This window comes from Enhydra lutris, unplaced genomic scaffold, assembly GCF_002288905.1.
Source record: "Enhydra lutris kenyoni isolate GAN:26980312 unplaced genomic scaffold, ASM228890v2 scaffoldscaffold46, whole genome shotgun sequence".
Lineage (NCBI taxonomy): Eukaryota > Metazoa > Chordata > Mammalia > Carnivora > Mustelidae > Enhydra > Enhydra lutris.
Genome location: NW_019154130.1, coordinates 14,790,713 through 14,808,261, shown reverse-complemented (window position 1 = coordinate 14,808,261; position 17,549 = coordinate 14,790,713). Strand labels below are relative to the sequence as shown.

The 17,549-nt window shown below is 48.6% G+C and overlaps 1 protein-coding gene across 1 annotated transcript in view; it reads left to right on the top strand.

The window, feature by feature from the left end:
* The first annotated feature begins 714 nt into the window (after positions 1-714).
* The window catches only part of LOC111156316 (GCN1, eIF2 alpha kinase activator homolog), a 60,535-nt gene continuing 43,700 nt past the window's right edge, over positions 715-17,549 (top strand). Inside the window, exons 1-9 of the mRNA XM_022517077.1 lie at positions 715-745; positions 6,168-6,270; positions 10,516-10,579; positions 11,120-11,251; positions 11,755-11,863; positions 15,522-15,620; positions 15,718-15,852; positions 16,714-16,782; positions 16,905-17,013. Coding sequence (XP_022372785.1) covers positions 728-745; positions 6,168-6,270; positions 10,516-10,579; positions 11,120-11,251; positions 11,755-11,863; positions 15,522-15,620; positions 15,718-15,852; positions 16,714-16,782; positions 16,905-17,013 — 838 coding nt within the window. The 5' untranslated portion in view covers positions 715-727. The remainder of the gene's footprint in view (positions 746-6,167; positions 6,271-10,515; positions 10,580-11,119; positions 11,252-11,754; positions 11,864-15,521; positions 15,621-15,717; positions 15,853-16,713; positions 16,783-16,904; positions 17,014-17,549) is intronic.

Here is a 17,549-nt window from a genome sequence, read left to right as displayed (position 1 = left end):
TACAGTTTGAAGGCCATTGCTAAGAGGGCCAACAGCTAAGCTGCACAGACCCCTTTCTTTACACTGTAGTTTGTAGAGTTGACCCGTCTGCACACTGAAAATTACGACCATGTCCCTTGGACCGTGAGGTCCTTTACTGCCCTCAGGCTCCCACCCTGTGGCCTTGCCTACATCCCAATCTGGAACATTTTGTCCTGTGCAGCCCCCTCTCAGCTCCACAATACTTCCCTGATAGCCAGAGTTCCCCTTTGTTTTCTAACTCAACATTGTCTGCCACTGGTTACAAGCTCAGGGGAAGATGCGAGTTCGCTGACTCCTTTTTACCTAGGTCAGTTCTGCCATTTAAGAATCTCATTTCCTTAAAGAATGTGGCCTTCGCTTGGCACAGGCCACGTGGGGCCAGACCTGCGAACTCAAGCGGGTCGAAGACTACGGGGTGGTCTCACCACGTTACAAATCCTCAAAGACCTTCGTCTCCCACGAGGCCAGGCTGAGAAGGGCCCTGGGGTTGAAGAGCAGGCCCTGGGGGTTGGCCTCCACTGTCGCCAGCGCCGGTTCAGGCACTCCATCCCGCTGCCCGCCTCCTAGCCCGGGCTGTTGCGGCCGCCGTCCCGCCCGGGGGCGCCAGGCCCCGGGCCCGGCGGGCTCCTGGCCTCGCCCTGCCGCGTGGGCCCGCGCTATGACCCGGAAGCGCTCCGGAAGCGGTTCCGGAGTCAGCGCCGGCAGGATGGCGGCGGACACGCAGGTGAGGCGGGCGGCTGCGGGGCCAACGCGGCCAGTGACTGGGTGTGGACGGCGGCCGTTGAGCCAGACTGCTCTTGCCTCTGGCCCAGGGGTATTGGGGGGCAGTGGTTGCGGAGGGCGCGGCCCCGGGGCCGTCTCCGGCCGACCCTTCGCGGCTCTTGGTCCGGCCCGGCCCGCGCGGCGCACACAGATCCCGGACTGGAGGAGGCAGGGGCTCCGGCCTGGGCTTCGGCTGCTGGCGCCCGGCGGGGCCCTCCCTCACCCTGGAGTTGCAGAAGTTCACCTTTACGAGTCTTTGCTGCATTTCTCCGAGCTCTCGGGCAGTGAGCCCCGGCCGACGCCGGCTCGTCCTTAAACTTTACGTTCGGCAAACGTTTCTCGAGTACCCACGGTGTGCAGGCACTTAGAGCACAGGCTTTGTATTTATACAGTTTGAGTCCCAGCTCGCTGATTTCCGTGAGATCCCCGGCAACTTACTTAGCTCCGCCAAGTGTCAGTCTTTTCGTCTATAAAATGGGGCTAAGGTAGTACCTACGGTAGAGGCTTGTGAGGATTCAGTGAGATAAAGTATACGTTATACGTTATACGTTGGTGGTTGTTCTTGGGACCAGGGTTGGAAGTAAAAGAACCGTTACTACTTTGGAAGAGCCTTACCATCCTTGAGTGTAATACCTCGTAGTTTGGGAAGGACTTGGGAAAAACTTTTTCCTCCACCTTAGCCTCGATTATAGTCACGAGTGTTTTAGACTGAAAAGACAATAATATGGGAAAAAGAAACCTGTGTCTAAGGGACAGCTTGGCTTACTTGGATCTCCCGGGAGAGGAGACTAATTGATTTTGATAGGGAGGCCCTGAGACCTGAGAGTGAGCACTTAGGGAACATTTGGGAGTTGTGTTTTGAGTATAATCTGTGCAGGGGGCTGGTAATTTGTTTCAAGTGTGTTATACTGAATCCTGGAAAGAAAAGCTTACTCTCTTGGGTATCTTGGAAGGGGTTAGGGGACACACACTGAATGTTTAACGTTAATACTCAAGTGGAGAAACGTCTCTCAAGAGCTGTGGTGTTTGTTATGGTAGCCATGTGGGTATTCAATCGCTAGTTAAGTTAGTTAAAGGTAAATGAAATGAAAATTTTAGTTCTTCAATTGCTCTAGCCACATTTCAGTGTGTGGATAGCTATGTGTGGCTGCTGGCCACTGTACTGGACGGTGCAGAAGAACAATTTCCATCATCACAAGGTTCTTTTGGACAGTGCCACTCTAGAGAGAAACCTGTGATCTCTAAAGCTGTTTGCATCTGGTCACACCAACAAAAGACTTCTGTAAAAGATCTTGGTGTGCATTTCTTCAGTTTTCTGATGGGGCCTCAATTCATTTTCTGATTAAGAGAAAGAAGAGCCTTAAACCTAAAAAGTTCTTTCAACTTTGTGAGAGAAACTGTGGCCAAGAATCTAATATTAGCCTAGAAAGACAGCTATGTGGGAATTCTAGGTAGAGAGTGGGTTGTATTCATGCATCTATTTTTGATGTTTCCTCAGCCCTCACTAAAACTAGTAAAAGGTTTTTTTTTTTTAAAAAGTAATCCCACAAGGATTGGGAGAATGGGGAGCAGACAACACCAGCAAACTTTTGGAAACTACAAAGTGATGAATGGCAAGGATTTAGCAGACCCAAGGAAAATGACTCCTAGGCCAACAGTTGGGAACGCTGAGAAGCAACCTGATTCACATGGCAGAATCTCTGACAGATGAGAGCTGGGGGTATCAGCTAACCTCTGGAAGTGAGGGTGAGTAGGAGGGGTCAGTTAGGAGGATTGGGTGAAAGCCCTTTTCAGATGCAGTCAGATCCCCAGCTGTCTTTCTCCACCTTGGCAAAAGCCTGGGCTTTTTTTTTTCTCAGGAGTGTGTAAAACAGGATCGCTGTGAGGACTAGTGTAGGAGGCCCAATATCCAAGGAGGTCATCTGCAGAGTAATTCAAGAAACTTACCCCCAACTGGAGGGTGTGTTTCCAGACCAAAAATGCTCAGCACAATAGGTGAAAATAGACTCGCAACAAAGCACATTAGTGTGAAACTTTAGAACCTAAGACACAAAGAGAAGATCCTAGACGTTTGCAGGGGTAAAAGTCAGGTCTTATACAAAGGAGCAAAAATCAGAATGACACTGGACTTGGTAACAACACTGAAAGCTGGAGTTCAGTGAGAAATGTCTTTGGTAGTCTGAGGGAAAATGATTTCAACCTAGTATTCTGTATCCAAACAAACTTAAGTCAGTTGTGAAGCTAGAACATTTTCAGATTTGCAAGGACTTCACAAAATGGAGGATATGCTCCATCTAAACATAAGAGAGAGTACATTTTCAGGTAATACGCTGTGTCCCATCTGTAGAGGATCATTTGCCAAATTGGGGCAGGTCATCAAGTTCTGGGAGACACTTCTTCAGGAAGGTGGAATTTGGTAGAATACCTGATCTGCCCAAATGTACTGAGATTTAGACAAGTGGCAAAAAGTTTGGGATCGAAATGCAAATTAGACCATAAAACAAAGCATAAAACAAAGCAAACTGAGGCAAGGTGGGAAAGGGCATTTATTAACTCCAGGGTAAATACAGCTGTGTAGGATAGTAGCATAGTGTATTAAATGGAGGTTGAAGGACGCCTGGGTGGCGCAGTCAGTTAAGTGTCTGCCTTTGGCTCAGGTCATGATCCCAGGGTCCTGGGACTGAGTCCGGCCACAGGCTCCTTGCTCAGCAGGGAACCTGCATCTCTCTCTGCCTGCCTGTCTTTCTCTCTCTCTCTCTGTCTCTCTGACAAATACATAAAATCTTTAAATGGAGGTTGAATGGGGCGCCTGGGTGGCTCAGTTGGGCATCCAGCTCTTGATTTTGGCTCCAGTCATGACCTCGGGGTCATGGGGTTGGTCTCCACACTCAGCTGGGAGCCTGCTTTAGGTTCTGTTTCGCTCTGCTCCTTCTTCCGGTTGCTCGGGTACGTGTGCACATGTTCTCTCTCAAAAAATAAGTAAATAAATAAATAAAATCTTAAAAAAATTAATTAGAGGTTGAATGCCTACCATTTATATGCCGTGTAAACACTGACTACTGAGCTAGCCTATATTATGAAACTGAGGAATTATGTTGGGGAAAAGGGGAGGGTATGAGGTGAGGTTGGAGAAAGAGCTACTATAAAAGGTAACAAAACTGGGGCGCCTGGGTGGCTCAGTGGGTTGGGCCTCTGCCTTCAGCTCAGGTTGTGATCTCAGGGTCCTGGGATCCAGCCCCACATTGGGCCCTTTGCTTGGTGGGGAGCCTGCTCCCCCCCCTCCCCCCGCCACGCCTGCCTCTCTGTCTACTTGTGATCTCTCTCTGTCAAATGAATAAATAAAATCTTTAAAAAAAAAATAAAAGGTAACAAAACTGAAAAATCAAGTAGCAGTGGCACAGATAAGTTATTTAGAGAATGGGGGTAACTCCCAAAATCATGAGCCAGAATTGATGAGAGGGTGCTCTTGGGGAGTGAAGGCAAGAGACTGGTTTTTCTAGCAGACTTCCCAGAACTCTTCAGCTTTTTTTTTTTTTTTTTTTTGAAGTATAGTTGACATGACATTGACTCTTTTTAATTATCTGCATGTATAACTATAAAAACAAAAGACAGTATTCAAACAATCACTTACGTAGAAGACAGTTTTGGCATGAGTTTACTCATTGCCAGTAGAATTATATCAGGGATTTAAATGTAAGAAAAACTTAGCATAATTTTGTTTCTCTATCCACCCTTGAATCTTACTTTGCTAATTAGACCTGCCTCTGAAATAGTTCCCCTCAGTGCAGGGGAGGCAGCTGTGCTAACGTGGATGGCGTTTGAAAGCTAAGGGTTGGTTGGCAGTGGTTTATAGACCTCTCAGTTTCAGGCTTAGTTTCAAAAATGCAGCTGCTATGGCTCTCAGGCCCAGTCTGAGCAATGGCTTCTCTCTGGGAGTCTGCTCTTTTCATCACGTGTAAAATGGGGGGACTGATGCCTACCGCAAAGGCTTGTTGGTGGTAGTGGCTGACCTCGTGCTGAGAGAAGAGTAAATGCTCTACACAGGCTCTCTCCCTTAGCCTCTAACCGTCCTGCGAGGTGGGTGCTGTTACCTGCGTGGTATACAGGGGGAGCTGGTGGTCAAGGAGATGACCTAATCTTTTTTTTTTTTTTAATTTTTTTCTTGAGCTTTTATTCTTTTTTTTTCTTTTTCTTTAAAGATTTTATTTATTTATTTGACAGACAGAGATCACAAGTAGGCAGAGGCAGGCAGAGAGAGAGGGGGAAGCAGGCTCCCCGCCGAGCAGAGAGCCCGACGTGGGGCTCGATCCCAGGACCCCGAGACCATGACCCGAGCCGAAGGCAGAGGCTCAACCCACTGAGCCACCCAGGCGCCCCTAATTTTTTTTTTAAGGTTTATTTATTTATTAGAGAAAGAGAGGGGGAGAGAGTGTTCAGGGGAGAGGGGCAGAGGGAGAGAGAGAATCTTAAGCAGACACCCCACTGAGCACGGAGCCCAGTGCAGGGCTCAATCCCATGACCCTGAGATCATGACCTGAGCCGAAGTCGAATTCGACACTTAACTGACTGAGCCACCCAGGGGGTCCAAGGAGATGATATAATTTGACTGAATTTCCACAGCTGGTAAGAGGCAGAACTGGGGTTACGTCTCTTGACTTTCCACCCTTCAGCCACTGTGCCCTCACTGGATTTTACATAATCCTGAAAGGGCATTTTCTGTCCTAAGGTTTTGGCCTTTTGCTTTGCCTCTTCTTGTCTAAACTTTGAAGTAAGGTATGTTGACTGCTTGACTGGGTTTAAGAAGTACGTGTCACCCCGGGGTGATTTGGCCCACCAAGAGACTTTTCACAATGTCTGGAGACAGTGTAGATTGTCGACTGAGGCAGAAGGAGTGGAGTGTTGTTACTGGTGTTGAGGGGTTAGAAGCCAGGAATGCCATTCAGAATCCTACAACATGGGGTGCCTGGGTGGCTTAGTGGGTTAAAGCCTCTGCCTTCGGCTCAGGTCATGATCTCAGGGTCTTGGGATCGAGCCCCGCATTGGGCTCTCTGCTCAGCGGGGAGTCTTCTTCCCTTCCTCTCTCTCTGCCTGCCTCTCTGCCTGTGATCTCTGTCTGTCAAATGGATAAATGAAATCTTAAAAAAAAAAAAAAAATCCTACAACGTAGGAAGATGGCTTCATAGCAAGAATTACCCAGCCCTAAATGTCTGCAATGTGGAGGTCGAGAAACTTTGGGTTAGAGGGAACCACACTGAACTCTGTACCCCCTTCCCCAGTGCATGAGCACGCATGTGCGCGCGCGCGCGCACACACACACACACACTCTCTCTCTCTCATTGTTTTGTAGTTTGCTGAAGTTTCTGCTGTGGGTTTGGTCTTCACAGGTTTCCGAGACACTAAAACGTTTTGCTGGGAAGGTGACAACAGCTAGTGTGAAGGAACGGAGAGAAATCCTCAATGAACTGGGGAAATGTGTTGCTGGAAAAGGTATTTATTTTACATCCACGTGGCTGAGAGATGGTTCCATTTCAGAGTAAATTGTGCTCTCTGTTTAGAACCATGGCTGCCTCTTCCCCTCAAAGCACCTTCTGCCTTCCCTTGCTGTATTTGCTTGTTGTATTGTGCACTGAAACAGTTGGGTTAGCGAGAGCTGATCCACTTAGGTACCAGAGGTTTTTTACAGTTTTAACCATTTTGATTGGAAGTATTCCCTTTTTTTTTTTTTTTAAATAAAGATTTTATTTGAAAGAGAGAATGAGAGAGAGAGAGAGCACGAGAGCGGGGAGGGTCAGAGGGAGAAGCAGACTTCTTGCTGAGCAGGGAGCCCGATGCAGGACTCGATCCTGGGACTCCAGAATCATGACCTGAGCCGAAGGCAGTCGCTTAACCAACTGAGCCACCCAGGCTCCTGATTGGAAATATTTCTAAAAGATACCAAAAGTCTTAAGTAATTTATTAAATGCAAAAAACATTTTCTTTATCACTTGGGACCCCATTTTTCCCAGTTTGTTCGATGGAAGTCAGCAAGATGGTAATAGGTGATTTGACCAGTGAAGATTCCAAGGTCAAATTAAGTTTGGAAGATGTCATACTTTCTACTCTCTGGGAGATTCACAGTATATTCCAGGAAGGTGTTCTAACTTTATGAAGCTTTCTTCAGTTCTAACTTTCTAAGGTTCTAACTTTATTAAGCTTCAAATTCAGTGTTTTCCTTTAACCTTCTTTTTGCTGAAAACCTGTTCAGGGTCTGGGGAACACATTTTGAGAAATACTGAGCACATGTAGTTATCCTGATTCTGTACCACTCTGAGGGCTCTCCCTGCAACCCATTGAGGTGTGTAGGACTCATTTGCCTTCATATAACATTGTATGTTAACTATATTGGAACTGGGGGCAAAAAAAAGGACTAGTGTGCTTTGTTTTTCTTTTTTCTTTTTTTAAGGTTTTATTTATTTGAGAGAGAGAGAGTGAGAGCAAAAGAAGAGAGCGCATGAGCAGGGGCAGAGGGAGAGAGAGAAGCAGACTCCCCTGCTGAGCTGGGAACCCTGCACGGGGCTGGATCCCAGGATCCTGGGATCATGACCTGAGCCGAGGGCAGATGCTTAACTAATTGAGCCACCCAGATGCCCCTTGGACTAGTTTGCTTTCATCCAATAAAACCTAATTAGCTTCTGAGTTATCTTTTGGTATGTTTTTACTGTATAGCATTGGTTCTCAAAGTGTGGTCCCTGGGCCAGCAGCATCAGCATCATGTCAGAACGTGTTTGCGATACAGATTCTCAGCTCCATCCCAGAAACTCCGATTCAGAAACCATAGGGGCCCAGCCCAGCATCTGTGTTTCAGCAAGCTCTCTAGGTGACTGATGTGTTTGCTGGAGTCTGAGAATCATGGCTGTGTAGAGTTGGGTCTCCCTGCCCCTCAGCTTTCACTTCCTGTGAGTAAGAGCCTGCTTCACCCAAGTGCTCATTTACTGCTTCTCATCCACCGCCGCCTGGTTACACACCCAAGCCTTTTAACGCTGCGTGTAAATTCCGTCCGTTCCTGTTTGTCAGCTTCTAAGAGATTCTCTGCGTTAACACTTCAATGCATGAGTTTTATGGCAGCTTCAGAAGTCTCTCTGGTCACTTTTCGTGACAGGGTTGTGGTTAGAAAAGGCTGCCATGTGACAAAGTACTATCTGTACGCACCTTCCGAGCCACAGGGAGTGGCTCTCCTGCGACGGAACTGCTGGATACTGCGCTTTCCCATTTTATGGAGGAAGGCATTTAACATGTGTGTGAAGTTTATGAACTTCTCAAGACCTTTTCAGAGTGACTTTACTCTTCAGCCACTCTGAAGTTCTGCCACTCAGGGTGAATAATATTTGTAAGATGTGTAGTCATCTTTGATGGGCAAGTTGGTGGTGGGAAGTTAACTACTCGCATGAAATCTTTAGTTCTTGGGGCTCCTAGGTGGCTTAGTCAGTTAGGTATCTGCCTTTGGCTCAGATCATGATCCCAGGGTCCTGGGATCGAGTCCCACATCAGGCTCCCTGCTCAGCGGGGAGTCTGCTTCTCCCTCTCCCTCTGTGCTCTTTCTCTCTTTCTCTCTCAAGTAAATAAATAAAATCTTAAAAATTCTCGATTTTCTAATTTTCTGAGTCTAAGGAACCGGGTAGCAATAATCATTCTGGCCTCTCCTTTGTTAGGCTTGTAGATAACTAAGTGAGGTAAGCAAAGGTGGGGAGAGGTGTTTTCTGGTGGGTTGGGAGTTGAAGACTTTCTCAAAGCTGCCTAGCCCTGGATACAGATGGTCAGCATGGGCCAGCCCATGAGGCCCTGAGTTGCCTCTGAGGCTCTCCTTAGTCCTGCCTTCATGTACTTGAACCCTGAGGCTCACTAATGGAGTGTTTATTGTGCCTTCTCTTTCTAGTCACCAGCCTCTAGTGTAGGTGTCACTGATGAAGGGCTCGACTTGGGTCAGACAGGCTCTGTGTTCTAGCCATCGCCCTGCCACATTCAGGCTGTGTGACCTGGTTCAAGTTACTTAACTTGTCTGAGCCTGTCTCTTTGCTTTGAACGTGGAGACGGCAGTAGTGTCTCCTTCAGAGGGTTAGTGTGAAGAGTAAATGAGAATATGTTTGGACGGTGCCTAACACTGTGCCTGGTTCTGCTGAGCACCCAGTGTATGTTAACTCTCAGCCACGACCTGTTTGCTGGCCCCAGTCACTCTTTTCCTTGGTCACTGAAATAGCCCCCAGTCCAGGGGACCAGTATAGTGTTCAGGGCCCTGGAGGGACGAGGTCCCTGCCTCTCGTTCATTTGTCCCCACCATCGGGGTACCTGAGGTGGGAGGTGCTGTGCGAGCCCTTGGCTCTCAGCGCCTCCCGTGGGAGTCTGCTCTACACTGCGGCTTATGTTCCCTCACTCACAGTCTCTCCCTTTCGTCTGCGTCCTTCAGTCCGGCAGGCAGAGCCGGCCACAGCTTGGTTTGCCATTACTGACTCCTGTTGTTACAGCCAGAGTTTCTCTTTCACGCGGCTGACCTGCTTGGTTTCTTGGGCTTATGTTTCTTCATCTGAAAGTGGCCCGAGTCACATACCCACCTTACAGGGATTAAATGAGGAACCATGTGTCAGTGCTTAGAGCAGGGCCTGGCACCTTGTGAGTGCTAATTAAGTCCTCCTCTTCTTCCTCCTTATGTGTCCCGTGGGGCATTATGCATTCCCACACCTGCGCTTGTGCTCCTGTGGTTAACAGCACGCTGTCCATCTCTCTCTGCACTTTTCCATAGCCTACGGATCTGTTAGGCCAAGCTGTGTGTCCTTAGAACCTTCGGAAGCCACTCCAATTAGAGGTGCTCTGCCCTTCTCTGATGCCTCAGAGTACATTAATTTTGTCCTGTTTTTATTATTTATTTAAAAAAATGTTATTTATGTATTTATCAGAGAACGAAAGAGCACAGACAGTGGGAACAGCAGGCAGAGGGAGAAGTAAGCTCCTCATTGAGCAAGGAGCCCAACACGGGACTCGATCCCAGGAGCCTGAGATCATGACCTCAGCCGAAGACAGACACTTAACTGACTGAGCCACCCAGGTGTCCCAATTTTGTCCTCTTTTTAAAAACCATATTTTAGGGGCTCCTGGGTGGCTCAGTGGGTTGAAGCCTCTGCCTTCAGCTTGGGTCATGATCCCAGGGTCCTGGGATGGAGCCCCGCATCAGGCTTTCTGCTCAGCTGGGAGCCTGCTTCCCCTCTCTCTGTCTCTGCCTGCCTCTCTGCCTACTTGAGATCTCTGTCTGTCAAATAAATAAACAAAATCTTAAAAAAATAAATAAAATTAAAAAACAAAACAAAAAAACCATTTTTTAGAAGAAGCATAAAGAGTTCACGTACCGTAGGCAAACAGCCCACTTAATGTCCACAAACTAGACGCACCTGTGGAACCAGCACCCAGGCCTAAGAAGCAGAATTGCCCCAGCGCCCCAGAAGCAGCACTTGCCAGCATGTTAGACTTTGAGGCCACCACATCATCTTAGTTTCGTTCATTTAACACATGTCCACCTGAGAATCTTTCTGTACCAGCTGTTTTCCTGGAGTCCCGATTTTCCTGTGGGTTTTTCCTCCAGGGAATTCCACCTCTAACCTGCAGAAGTGTCCCATGGTAGAGATCATGTCTGGCGGAGTCCTGGCTCAAGCAGGTGCTCACGAAGTAGTTTTTATTGACTAATCTCTTCATGACGTTTGGTTTCAGATCTGCCAGAGGGAGCAGTGAAAGGGCTCTGCAAATTATTCTGCTTGACGCTGCACCGGTACAGGTGAGTCCCAGCGGAAAGCCCTGTGCCTGCAGCTCTTTGCAAGAGAGGTGGTACAGGAGAGCGGTTAGAGCCCAGGCTTCGGAGCTGTGTCCCATCCTAGCTGTTGGATCCCGGCCAAGTTACTTAACCTCCTTGTGCCTCTGTTTTCCCTATCTGCAGAATGGGGATGGTGCTATTATCTGCCGCATAGCGGGTGGTTAGTAAGTGTGAGCTCCCAGAACAGTGCCTGCCGCATCATGAGTCTGTCTGTACACTGTCAACAGTCCTGTGGGTGGAAGGACTTGGCCTAGTTTGAGGCCCATAGTTAGTGTTCCATAAATGCCCGTGTTGCCCTCACAGCCTTGATGGCTCATTTGCCCTTAGTAGCTGCTTCTAGAACTCCAGGAGGAAGGAGATTTCTCTAGTTATTTCCTGATCCCATCATCTGTGAACCACTGGAATCTAGTACAATCCAGTTTTCCAGAGCAAGACCAGTGCTTGGCCTAAGCTGCATTGCCCCTACCCCCAGTGATCACCTTTCCCCTTCATCCCAACCCCTAGAGATGCAGCTTCCCGAAGGGCCCTGCAGGCAGCCATCCAGCAGTTGGCTGAGGCCCAGCCAGAAGCCACTGCTAAGAACCTTCTGCACTCTCTGCAGTCTTCAGGCATTGGCTCCAAAGCTGGTGTCCCCAGGTAAGAGAGAAAGGTACGGCCTACCGGGGCTTGCTGAAGTCCTGTTCGCAGAAGCTGTTGTAGATGAACTGCACTGAGCAGGTGTGAGCATGTCTCTCTTTCCTCTCTGAAACTCTGAGTGGCGCCAGCAGTCTGCCTGCTGCATGGAGGGAGGAGCCAGGATGTCAGGCTCAGTGGACAAACCACTTCCTGAGGAACAGGGTTGGGAAACCAGTGGAAGCAAATGGCTGGTGGACACTAAATAGGGGAAACCTTTTTTTTTTTTTTTTTTTTGCTTCTGTAGTTGTGAGTGCTAAGAGGAGGGAATTTGGCTGACAAGGCCTGCATTTCTTGTCCTGAGTGGTTACAGATGATCTATGAGGAACCAGTTTCCAGTTCTGCCCAGTTGTAGGTCAAGTGTGGGTCCTATATACCAGGCAGGGCCTTGCATTGAGCATTTGTCCTCAAGATGGAGGCTACTTCTCTGCACTTACCCTTTGCCTCCTCACCCCTCCCCTCTGCAGTAAGAGTAGCGGCTCTGCTGCCTTGCTGGCCCTGTCCTGGACCTGCTTACTGGTGCGCATTGTGTTTTCCTCGAGAGCCAAGCGGCAAGGAGACATCTGGAACAAACTGGTAGGTTCCCTGGGTCTTTGGAGCAGTGAAGGTCACCTCTCTGCACAGAGTTGGGACGCGTTTAAGCACCTTCTCCGGCAAGTGCTCTTCTTGGTGCTTGGTAGCTGAGTGCTTTGAATTGTCCTGACGCATGTGATTTTGATGGATGGTCATGAGGGCAGCCTAATGCCATTCATCTGCGTATCACATATGTTGGAGCTTCTCTGTCAGGCATGGTGCTAGGCTCTGGGAGTACACTGATGAGCCAGAGAAAGGCACTTCCTGCCTTCATGGCATATGTGGAAGACCTACCAGGCCAGGGCGGGGAAAACAGCAAGAGAGAAAGTAAATCAGAAAATGCAATAATGTAAATCATTTTGTTTTTTTTTTTTTCTGGCTAATCATTCCTTCCCCTGTGTTTGGATTTCATTGTTGAACTGGCTGATGGAATGGAATTCTTGCGTTTTGTGTTTTGATCCTTTAATTCCCTCCTCCCATTCTGTGCCTGCTTCTTCCACATTCCCTGCCTTGCCTTTCAACACGTCTGCTCACCAGAGATAGCCCAAAAGGCCAGATTGGGAGGTTCATTTGAATATCTAGATATGCTTAGTGGAGAACAAGAGGAATGGTCTTATGATTCATTGAAAAGGAGCTGGAGGTATGGCTCTGGTTCTCGGCCATGATATTTGGCCATGTAGTAACTTCTGAGCCTGTTGCCCGTTTCTGCAAAATGGGAAGAAGTGCCACCTACCCCACCCCCTTCCATGAGTTGTCGTGAAGGGGGGCTCAGGATGAGGTATGAGAGGGCTATGGAAACGTACAGAGGGCTGGGCAGCTAAGTGAGGAGTGGCGCTAGAAAACTGTAGCTCCTCTCACGAAGCAGCCTGCTAGTAAGACACAGTGATGGCCCCATCCCTGGGAGCTTCCCCAGCACGCCGCTGGGGGTGACCATGGAGTGGCCATCAGTGATTGACTGAAGGATAAGAACACTGAAACCTGGCAGGTAACAGATAGCGGAATTGAACTCCCTTCAGATTATGGGTTTCATTGCTACCTAGGCCTCGTTATAAGATACTTTATCATGGCTCCCTCATTGGCTTATCTCCAGTGACCCTAGGTAAGTATGCTTCTAGGTTAGTGAGTGGCAGGGGTCATCCCTGGAGCGTTGTGTTTCTAGGACAGAACACATCAAGAGTGTGAGACCGTGTTTGTTTTTCCTGTGTCTTGAATCTGGGTTTTTCCTTTACTTGTTGCCAATGTCGACTGTACATGTGCGTCAGAATGCATTCAGTTGCTCAAGTATCTGTTGAGGGTCTCTACGTGCTGGGCACTGTTCTAGGAGCTGGGCCAAAAGCTGGGAACAAGAAAGGGCACATTGCCCTCTTGGAGCTTACACCTCTTTTTTTAAGAAAAAAAAAAAAATTTTTTTTTACTTAGAAAAAAAATTTTTTTTAAGATTTATTTATTTGAGAGAGAGAGAGAGCACAAGAAGGGGAGGGTCAGAAGGAGAAACAGAATCCCTGCTGAGCAGGGAACCTGATGCAGGACTTGATCCTGGGACTCCAGGATCATGACCTGAGCTGAAGGCAGTCACTTAACAAACTGAGCCAGCTAGGCGCCCAAGAAATTTTATTTTCAAAGATGTATTTGTTTGAGAGAGAGAGAATGCATGTACACAGGGAGGGGTAGAGGGGGAGGGAGAGGGACAAGTCAACTCTATGATGAGCGTGGAGCCCAATGTGGGGCTTGATCTCAAGACCCTGAGATGATGACTGAGGTCAAACCAAGAGTTGGGTCCTTAACCGACTATGGCACCCAGGCGCCTCTGGAGCTTACACTCTGGTGGTGAAGGTAGACGACACACAGGTCTGCTAATAAGTGGTGAGGTGAAGATCACACAGCAGAAAGGCAGGTAGGAAGATGGAGAGAGTGCAGTACAGGGTGATTGTGGGAGGAGGCCTCAGAGGAGGCATCTTTTAAGCAGAGGCCTGCCTGAAGGATATGAACAAACTGTGTCCAGATCAGGGGTTAGAACATTCTAGGAAGAGAGAATAGCGGTGTAGTTTTGAATGTGGTTCCAATAAGCACAGAATGCTATACCTGTTTCCCTCTCTAGCCATCTGGGTTCCTCTGTTACTAATTCCTTATATGGGTAGTTACATGCTCTGTATATACGACTGAACAGGGTTTCTTACACAAACACTAGTGTATTGAAAGTACTTTTTGGGGTGCCTGGGTGGCTCAGTGGGTTAAGCCTCTGCCTTCAGCTCAGGTCATGATCTCAGGGTCCTGGGATCCACCCCCACATCGGGCTCTCTGCTCGGCAGGGGGCCTGCTTCTCCCTTCTCTCTGCCTGCCTCTCTGTCTACTTGTGATCTCTCTCTCTGTCAAATAAATAAAAATTTTTTAAAAAATTAAAAAAAAAGAAAGTACTTTTTTCTTTCACCTTGCTTCCTTTTTCTTTTCTTAGTGAAGATTTATTTATTTTAGAGATAGCGCTATTGGGAGTGGGCAGAGGGGACGGGAGAGGGACAAGCAGACTCTACACTGAGCGCAGAGCCTGATGCAGGACTTGATCTCAACCCTGAGATCGTAACCTGAGCCTGAGTCGGGAGTCGGCCTTAACCGACTGAGCCACCCAGCTTGCCCCTCTTTTTTTTCTTTAACCAGATTTAGAATTTGTTCTGGAGTAGTGCAAAAAGAGTTTCTCATTTTTTTTTTTTTTTAAGATTTTATTTATTTATTTAAGAGAGAGTGCATGAGAGGAAAGAGGTCAGCGGGAGAAGCAGACTCCCTGCTGAGCAGGGAGCCCAATGCGGGACTCGATCCTGAGATTCCAGGATCATGACCTTAGCCAAAGGCAGTTGCCCAACCAACTGAGCCATCCAGGCGCCCAAGAGTTTCTCATTCTTGATGACTGTTTACTAATCATGAGTGGATGTCCTGTAGTATATATAACTAGGCCCCTGTTGATGGCCATTTATGTTGTTTGCAATCTTTTACTGTAAAAAAAAAAATGTTCACCTGTCATTTTGTACACGTGCAGATGGAGTGCAGCAGACTTCTTGACAAGCATTCCCTTTTTCTCAGGGTGGCCATTTGCACTGTTCCCCAGTAGCCGTGGGTGTTTGTGGTGTATAATGTCTCTGAGATTTTTCAGTTGAGCACCTATGGTGTGTTTCTCTCTGGGTTGGACGGGGAGCTCCACCACACAGGCCGGGATCATCCGATCAGTCTTCACTTTCATGACTAAAGTGGCCAGTGTAGTGCCTGCCATTTAGTCAGTAGTCAGCAGGTGTTTGTGGAATGAATGAAGGGAAAGTCAAGGCAGGTATGAGATAGGATGCTTATCTTTTTCCTGCACGGCCCTTACCTCACTGGAATTACATATTCATCTGTATGTTTATCTTGTAGTATCTTTTTCTCCCTCTGAACTATGAGGTGCATGAGAGCAGGGCCCACGTATGTCCCCTTCTCCATGTGTTTTCTCCGTCTGACTCATAGGTGCTCAGCATATATTTATTAATGAAATGCTTGAGCGAAAAGATGTTATGCTGGGACGGGGCCACGTGTCGGCGGTGGAGGGAGGAGGATCTGGCTGGAGCTGAGTGGGCCGATGCAGGTCTTGGGCCAGCTGTGAGGGCCACGGCGCCACCACTCACGTTTCACGCCCTGACAGGTGGAGGTGCAGTGCCTGCTCCTGCTGGAGGTGCTGGGTGGCTCCCACAGGCACGCTGTGGATGGCGCTGTGAAGAAGCTCAGCAAGCTGTGGAAAGAGGTGCTGGGGGCAGAAGGGGTGGTGGGCATCGCTGCCTTTGTGCTCCCCCCCCACCCCATGGCTGTGTGACACGCCAGCTTCGTGCCTTCCTCTTCAGAACCCCGGACTGGTGGAACAGTACTTGTCAGCCATTCTCAGCCTCGAACCCAACCAGAACTACGCAGGCATGCTGGGGCTGCTGGTGCAGTTCTGCACGACCTACAAGGAGCTGGATGTGGTCAACCAGCACAAGGCAGGTGGACTCGCCGGAGGCGAGGAGGGGGGTCTCCTTTTTGCCCTGGGCGCCCTGGCTCTGGCTGCATCTGATGCTCATTGGTTTTCTCATAAGGGGGTCTGGCCTTTTTCCATTATTAATGAAGTTGGAGGAGCTGGAAAGTTTTCCCTCCAGCTCTGGCTTGGAGAGAATCCTGGCAGTCGTTGGGATGGTAATTTGCCTATGGGCCACAGCTGAGCGGCTGCCGTGTGCCAGGCACCGTGCCAGCTGTTTGGGTTGCAGCAGTAAGCCAGGGATCCCTGCCCTTGGGGAACTGAGTCTGAGGAGTCTGCCATCAGGCAGAGAGGCATCTAATTCTATCTGTGATAAGAGCTGCAAAGGAGAAGGGCAGGAAGTGGTAATACTAGGTCCCCCTAGCAGGGGACCTGACTGAAGCCACGGATTAGGGGACACAGCTCTGATGAAGGAATTTCAAGGGTGAGCAGGTATTAGCGAGGTCAGGAGGTGAAGAGGGGTATTTTGGGCAGAGAAAGCAGCCCACGAGAAACCAGGCAGGGAGGCGAGGGGGGCTGGAGAGGTGTGAGAGGCAGCATAGGCTAGCAGGCAGCTTGGCAGCCCGGTCAAGGACTTTGGACTGAATCCCAGCAGCTCTGGAAAGCTGTTGAAGGTTTTAAAATAATGAGTGTCGTGATCAATGGGCCCCCTGTGCGTGACACTGAAATTTGGGCTCTGATTTGTATTTTATTTGTTTATGTATGTATGTATAGATTTCATTTTTTACTGATTTGTAATTGTTAGAGGCACTCCCACAAAAGGGATCTTTTAGGTCAGTGGTGACATACTCAGAATGTTGGTGTAAACAGTCTTTGTATTCTCTAGAGTGCCCTGCTGGATTTTTATATGAAGAACATCCTGATGAGCAAAGTGAAGCCTCAGAAGTATCTGTTGGTGAGTGAGAAGTGGACCTTAGTTGGACGAGCTAAATCCAGTTTAAATTCTGATTCCACGCTGTTCTTTATTCTTCGTCTGTTCCCACGAGGTCTGGGTGTCTGACCCCTTTCTCTTTCTAGGATAACTGTGCCCCTCTGCTCCGGTACATGTCCCACGCGGAATTTAAGGATCTGATACTGCCCACCATACAGAAGTCCTTACTTAGGAGTCCAGAGAATGTTATTGAAAGTAGGTCACCCCCAGACAGGATGGTGGGAGGGGGGTGGGTTTCCTGGTACGCTGCGTCTCTGATCCTTGGCGGCAGAAGCGGTGGGGGTGGAGTGAAGTATATATTCCCTGTTTACCTTGTTGGAACCTTGAGAGAGAGATCAGGGACCCTTTTGAGAATATGTTGAAAGTCATGGGCCCTTTTGCTAACACAATGCATGAAAGTATCGCTGCTTAGAATATCGCGAACAATTTTAGAGGTCTAAGAACCTTTTGGAAAACCATTCAGGTTAGAAACTTCTGTTCTGGGGCGCCTGGGTGGCTCAGTGGGTTAAAGCCTCTGCCTTCGGCTCAGGTCATGATCTCAGGGTCCTGGGATCGAGCCCCACATCGGGCCCTCTGCTCAGCGGGGAGCCTGCTTCCCTCTCTCTCTCTCTGCCTGCCTCTCTGCCTACTTGTGATCTCTCTCTGTTAAACAAATAAAAAATCTAGGGACGCCTGGGTGGCTCAGTTGGTTAAGCAGCTGCCTTCGGCTCAGGTCATGATCCCAGCGTCCT